Source organism: Neoarius graeffei, chromosome 17 (genome assembly GCF_027579695.1).
Source record: "Neoarius graeffei isolate fNeoGra1 chromosome 17, fNeoGra1.pri, whole genome shotgun sequence".
NCBI lineage: Eukaryota > Metazoa > Chordata > Actinopteri > Siluriformes > Ariidae > Neoarius > Neoarius graeffei.
This window is the reverse complement of record NC_083585.1, coordinates 37,761,303-37,768,265: the sequence shown is the minus strand read 5'-3', so window position 1 is coordinate 37,768,265 and position 6,963 is coordinate 37,761,303. Positions and strand designations below refer to the sequence as shown.

Below are 6,963 nucleotides of genomic sequence, written 5' to 3'. Positions count from 1 at the left end.
TGACTAGCATGTACAAAAGCTTTGTGCAGGAAGAGGAGAAAATATCAGCCATCAGTTGGGTGATGTCATTGTGCCAAAATTAGGCATTGAAAGAAAGAGGAGGATGTGGAAACTAGTTTTAAAAGGAATGAATGGGCTAAGTGCACTGCCAATGCCTTGATGTTTAGAGCTAGAATCATTACCGATTTGAATGGAAATTATGCTTTTAAAACAATGGTGTAACTGTGTCCTTTAAAAAAAAGCACACAAAGAACCAACTATTTATTTATATGTATTTTATCATGTAGTAGGAAATAAATAAAACAGCTCTACACCAATTAAAAAACAGCTTTTTTTTCCACACTGTTGCTATTTATCTGCTGTTGTGCAGCTGTTAATTGTAAGGCGGTTGCACTCCCATTCAGGCCTGTAGCTTGAGCTGGGCTACAGATAATTAGATCAGTGCTATCAGTTTCACTGTTCCTTTTCTTTATTTGAATTTACATGATAATAACACTCTCTTGACGGTCTCTCTTTTTCAAAAGTGCTTAGGCTTTTTTTTTTTTTTGCTCCCCTCTCTTTTAAACATCCAAATGATTCAGTGCATCACCTTAAAATGCACTTGTGGATGGGGTGGGTGGGGGTGAGAGGGGGGGTAGTAATGCCTGGGAAAAAAAAAGATAAAAAGATGAATAAAGACGTGACTACACAAGTACAAAGTTTAATGAGTAATTCTGTTGAAACATTACATGAGTCCTATAAATGCATAGATGAAAAATATAACTGTGTTGTCTCAAGTGGTCAGTATCATTGATAATATGTCTGTGACTGGATCCATCAATGCCATTTTGAATAATGATTTTTTTTTATACCACCACAGCCCAAACTCATGTCCATTTTTTCCTTCAGCCAGGACCATCTCTGAGAACCTATAGGCATTTCACTGTTGGTTCATCTCCTATTCCTGCATTCACTGTTAGCCAAGAAACTTCCTGTAAATACTGGATTATTTACAGCAGCCGTTATAGTCATACCCTGGATTTCTTAAGGTCAACATTACTTTTGGCACACTGGGCTTGAACTGCACTTTAGTCCCCTTTAATTTAACAGCTCCGGCAGCTTTTCTAGTTAAATCGACTGTTCATTATTGAGCCCCATTTTACGAAGGGGCTGTGAGGTGCAGTTTAATGAATCTCTGGCACAAAGATCCCTTTCACTGCAGAAGGAAGAATAGAAGCTATTTAGGCCCTGTAGGGTTGTATGTCAAAGGCAGCCCATAATAGTTGTCAGGCAGAGGCTAAAATTCCCACTGGTACGGGAATCAACTTTTACCACTAACTGATTAAGACACAAGTAGGAAGTTGGGGGGATACATACATGAATGTAGTATTACCAGCTTGAAATCACATACTTTTCAGTGTTTGCCATATAATAATTAAGTTAATTTGATAGTTTTATGTACCACATAAACATATAATACATTCACGCTGGAGTGAAAATGAGCCCTCCAACTTCAACGTGTCATACAATTACTTTTGGTTATGTTGTAATCTCCTATTTTGGAGGGGCCCATTGGTGGAACTTCCACAGGCAAAGAAGACCTCCCCCCCAACACACACACACACACACACACACACACACACACACACACACACACACACACACACACTTACCAATACATCTTGTCTTGTAGTCTGGAAATTAAAAAAAAAAAAAAGAAAGAAATCTTCAGAATATGATGTGCAATAGGTACAGCATATGGCTAAATGCCTGTATATTACACAATTAATAGTCAAGTCAATTTTATTTGTATAGCGCTTTAAAGAATAGACATTGTCACAAAGCAGCTTTACAGAAAACTATAAATTTTAAACACACAAATTTATCCCTAATGAGCAAGCCTGAAGCAATTGTAATAAGCAATTAATACACGTTGTACAATTAACATTTGTTTTCTTTACACATAGAAAAATATAGAAGAAAATAAAAGGCCTTCATGGTTGTTACTGTACAGGTCTAAATACATTTAAAAGTACTAGTGAACCTTTATTGTCTTTAATGTCATGACATTGTACTGATCACATACACAGTGAAAACTGCCTGGGATAGTTGAACAAGTAGCTATTGTCTTATTACTCAGTGGGATGCCTTGGACAAATCCTTCTTAGTTGCAGGTGGTCAGGCGTGAGCAAAGAGTTAAGTCCCGGGGTCCCTCTGTCCCTCCCTCCTAATGTCCTGACATCATTGGCCCTGCCTCCAAAAATCTTCTTGCTTTCCCCCAAAGTATGTTTTCCAGTCCTGCTTTCATTAGAGTAAGAAAGAAACACTGTGTGCACCCAGGATAAGGACCAAGGGTTAGCATATAGTTAGATGCCCTGGAACTATAGATTGAAAAACTGTTTTAATGATGATCTAAGGAACTTTTGTGATTAAGAGTGGATATCTTGGGTGTTATATGTGGTTCAGAGGGAGATGGCTGTTCAGGCTGCCATCATGAACTCACAGCTCCTAAATTTCTGTTTCCCTGGTTCAGTTATGGAGTATGAGGTGGAGAAGGGTCTGGATGGGGCATTCCTGGGTGAAGTGGACTGTGAGGGTGAGTTCAGGGAGGCAACCAGTGACTTGCTCAGCTTCATTGACTCTGCTTCCAGTAACATCAAACTGGCCCTGGATAAGCCAGTCAAGTCCAAGAGGAAAGTCAACCATCGCAAGTATCTACAGAAACAAATCAAAAGATGCACAGGAATCATAGGGCTGGGGAATGGAGCACAACAGGAGGCTTGCAAAAGTCATGACTCTACGCCAACTCCAACTAGCATCATCCAGAACAAAACACCGAAGCGGGATGGAGCTCAGGCCAACCTGCAGAGCAAAAGTCTGGCTGCTCTCTTCAATCATGCCAAGGATTTGCGAGGGGAGAAAACAAAAAAGCCTCCACTGCGACATCGAAACCTGCCGCCATCTTTCTTCACAGAGCCAGCCAACAATGCCAGAGTTACGTCCACTTCTGGAATGTCCCTCAAAGATCTTGAGCGGGGAAATCCAGATGCAACAGAGTTCTTTGAGCTCCTGGGGCCTGACTACAGCAACATGGTCTCTGAGCAGGAGCTCTTCCATACTATGCCTAACAGGGTCCAACAACAGGGAACCACAGGACTGGAACCAATCTCTTTTGATTCCCACAGTTTGCTGACAGGTGGTTTTCTGTATGCAGAACCATGGGCCACAAATAGTGGGGTGTCCAAAAAAACAGGGGACATAAAGACAGATCCAGGGCAGTCATCTCTTTATGGGAACACAGACTCATCTTGCCCAGTGCCTCTGGAGCAAAACTCTACATGTTCGCTGAACTTCCAAAACTTCTTTACAGACTGCTCTGTTTCTCAGGTCTCATATGATCTGGCTAGTGGATACAGTCGAGGTAGTTTTCCATCTCTTTAAGTGAAGCAGCATTTTCACTTTTTGGAAGAACATTTTTGAACAAAGGTTGCAACCAAGCAATTTTAACTATGCATCTATAAGATAATTAATCAGAAGGAACATTTTGGACCAGCTTATTTAGTGAAATGTTTAGCTCAGACTGTGCAGACAGATAATCTTGCTGCTTGCTTGATGTCAGGGATTTTTACAACAGTCTCTAAAAGCTTAATGTTCAATAGGATTTGGAAGTTATGTCACCCCTTATATATGATATTGGTGCAGGAATTCATGAATAATTTTTAAAACGTGTGTTAATATGCTTTTTCACAGAGATGAAGTCACCATGGATAGGGTGAGGGATTGCTTTCAAAATATTATCTCAGGGTGCTATTTCACTTGTTTCCATATTATTGAAAAATAACTATTATCATATAGTCTGTAAAGAAAGGAAAAGTAAAGAAAAGAAAAGAGCAATTTCCCATCAATATTAACTATTGTAATTGAGAGGAAATAAATACTACAGGAACTGTGATTAGAAAATTCAGTTTTTCATTTTCAAATATGGAAATAAAGTCATATTTTATAGAGCAATTTGGCGCTTTCATATTCAGAAAGATGCTTGGCATCCTTGTGTCTTCCTCATAAAAACCTGTCAGCAGTAGATTGTACTGTTTTATATAAAAGGCTGCTTAATAGCATGTGCTCTTGGCTTTCTTCAGTACTGAGTTTATATTAATAAGAGAATGTTGTATGTGGAGTATATGTTCCTTTAAATTTGGCATAAAAGAAAAATCATGACTAAACAGTGGAAAGAAAGCTTCATAGACAGGGACTACACAGTGGATCTTGGATTATCACTACAGTCTAACTTTGGGTTAGGATAGAAAATGAGAGTAGATATTGGATATTTCAATTTCCAGTAGAAAACAGTGAGTCCAAAATTAACAAATTTTAATGGGTAGTGAAATATAGTGATATAGTTCTTTATATGGCAGGTGCCTTGAATGTATTTGGAACATATAAACTGTTGAAAGCACTGACAACTTGGTTTATTGTAAACAACCTCAAACTGTTAACAGAATCAACATTCAAGTAGTTAAAGGATTGTGTTTTAGTTTCTTACACTTGACTGCTCTCTTGCTCTATTTCACTTCACCAGACGTGAGCAGTAGGAGCAAAATGTTTGTAGAAGTGACAGTAAAGTGAAGAAAGTGTAAAAATTCTGCTTGTTCAGAATGTAATAAGGCACAATAAAGCTGGTCTTTATTTCTCTCATAATCCCTCTTTCCTCTGATTTTACTTTGTGGCTACTGGTGAATGTTCAAGTAAGAACTGCAGAGTCCACATCTGAAACTTTCATCAACATATAGCTCCCTCTACAGGCTCAGTGAGTTCATAATAGAGCAAATATTTCATTACATTTCCTGTTTAGTCTGAAACTATAATTCTGTATTCTAGGTTTTGAAAGTTAATGAATGTAGATAAATACAACATGAAGAATTTGATTATTTACAAGCATGGCCAAATCTGATGAACAACAGTTAATAACTCCTAGAGTATTTTTTCTTAAAGCTGTACTGCCTTTGAGATTTTTCAAGCGTAGGTAATAAAAAGAATTTTCCCTGACACCCAATTATTTTTGTTCAGTGAACCGAAAGCGCCTGAATTTGAATCACAGACTTCCAATTTTCTTCTTTTTTTTAATAAACAGAATAATTAATGAATTTAGGGCTACGGGGCCCTAAATTCGCCGCTATTTTTTTCTTGCTTCACGATGATGCAATACAAGAGGCTATGTCATGCATCACATGGTGGGCCTTCTCCATTCACGCAAGGCATTGTGGGATACAAATTTGAAACAGGAGAGAAAAATGGAGGACGTGAGCATGCGAATGAAACGTGAAAGACCGACTACAGTAACGGAAAGCGAGAAGAAAAGATGTTATGTTGCGAAGGAAAGGAAACGCAGGACTAAAATAATAAATATCGGAGGTCAGCGAGCACCTCAGTTTGATCAGCTGTTTGTTTAGCGACAGAATGATGTAACTGTGTCAGTGCACGGTCAAGGTAAACCTGTGAATGCGCACACGGACTTCCTCTGCCTGCTTGACTGCGTGAAGCGAGTGATTTCATGCACATTATTTGCTTAGGAATCCCCTCAAATTAAATAACTTCCCAGCCACAGAATGGCCTTGTTTTTTTTAAAGATATTACAGAAATGGCGGCATGGTGGTGTAGTGGTTAGCGCTGTCGCCTCACAGCAAGAAGGTCCGGGTTCGAGCCCCATGGCCGGCGAGGGCCTTTCTGTGTGTAATTTGCATGTTCTCCCCGTGTCTGCGTGGGTTTCCTCTGGGTGCTCCGGTTTCCCCCACAGTCCAAAGACATGCTTGATTGACAGGTTAATTGGTGACTCTAAATTGACCGTAGGTGTGAATGTGAGTGTGAATGGTTGTCTGTGTCTGTGTGTCAGCCCTGTGATGACCTGGCGACTTGTCTAGGGTGTACCCCGCCTTTCGCCCGTAGTCAGCTGGGATAGGCTCCAGCTTGCCTGCAACCCTGTAAAACAGGATCAAGTGGCTAGAGATAATGAGATGAGATGAGATTACAGAAATAAACATATATCACAATGACCAAATTTCAGAGGGAACTAAATTTCACCGATTTTATGAAATCGAAAGGCCGTCTACTTTTAACTGGTCCTAGTCATTGAAGATGTAATATTTCATATAGCTGTATAACCAGGACAGAACAGAAAAATATCTGCTGCTTTAAAACACTTATGGCCTGAAATAATTCCAAACTGAACACATTTTTTTTTACCTGAATATTGTACATTTATGTAATTTAACAGTCACCCTGATCCAGACTGACTTACAGAAATACTTAATAAATAAATAAATAAATAAATAAATAAATCAGTTATTTAAATCTTTCTAAATATTTAAATGTAGAAACTCCAAATATACTCTCTGAATACCACCACCAAGTAGTAATAGTAGTCATCATCGTCATCGTAGTAGTAGTAGTAGTAGTAGTAGTAGTAGAAGAAGAAGAAGAAGAAGAATTTAATCTTAAACCCTGATTTGGTGACACCAGCCAGCGGTACCAGGATACCTTTAAATGCAGAACCTGTGTAGCAAATTAGCAAACCGGCTAATGTTAGTGATGAACAAAGTAGTTTAGATTGTTGTGGTAAATTTTACAGGATTCATTCATTCATTCATTCATCTTCAGTAACCTCTTTAACCTGGTCAGGATTGCAGAACACTGGGGACAAGATAGGAGAAATCACGCCTGATAGAATGCCAGTCCATCGCAGGGCACCATACACACAGATATTCAAACACCCACACGTAAGGGACATTTAGTATAGCCAGTCCACCTGCCTGCAGGTTTTTGGGGAGTTGGGTGGGAACAGGTGAAACTAAGTACAGTAATGCTACCTACTGCACCATCACATCATCCCTTTTTTTTTTTTTTTACACATTTGGATTTAAACAATACAATGCATGAAATAAATGAAAAAGAAGGATATAGAAAGCCCCAATTTATCTGTTAATGTAA

General features: G+C 38.9%; 1 protein-coding gene across 1 annotated transcript; it reads left to right on the top strand.

Annotated features, from left to right (window-relative positions):
• The first annotated feature begins 2,305 nt into the window (after positions 1–2,305).
• LOC132864706 (protein FAM181B) lies at positions 2,306–3,420 on the top strand. Its single transcript, XM_060898122.1, has one exon. It carries the CDS (start codon positions 2,452–2,454, stop codon positions 3,418–3,420), a length of 969 nt encoding a protein of 322 aa, XP_060754105.1. The 5' UTR covers positions 2,306–2,451.
• Positions 3,421–6,963: the final 3,543 nt, after the last annotated feature.

Bases quoted from the DNA above. Each gene is read 5' to 3' on its own strand.
- LOC132864706 (XM_060898122.1), top strand. From the start codon at position 2,452: ATGGCTGTTCAGGCTGCCATCATGAACTCACAGCTCCTAAATTTCTGT.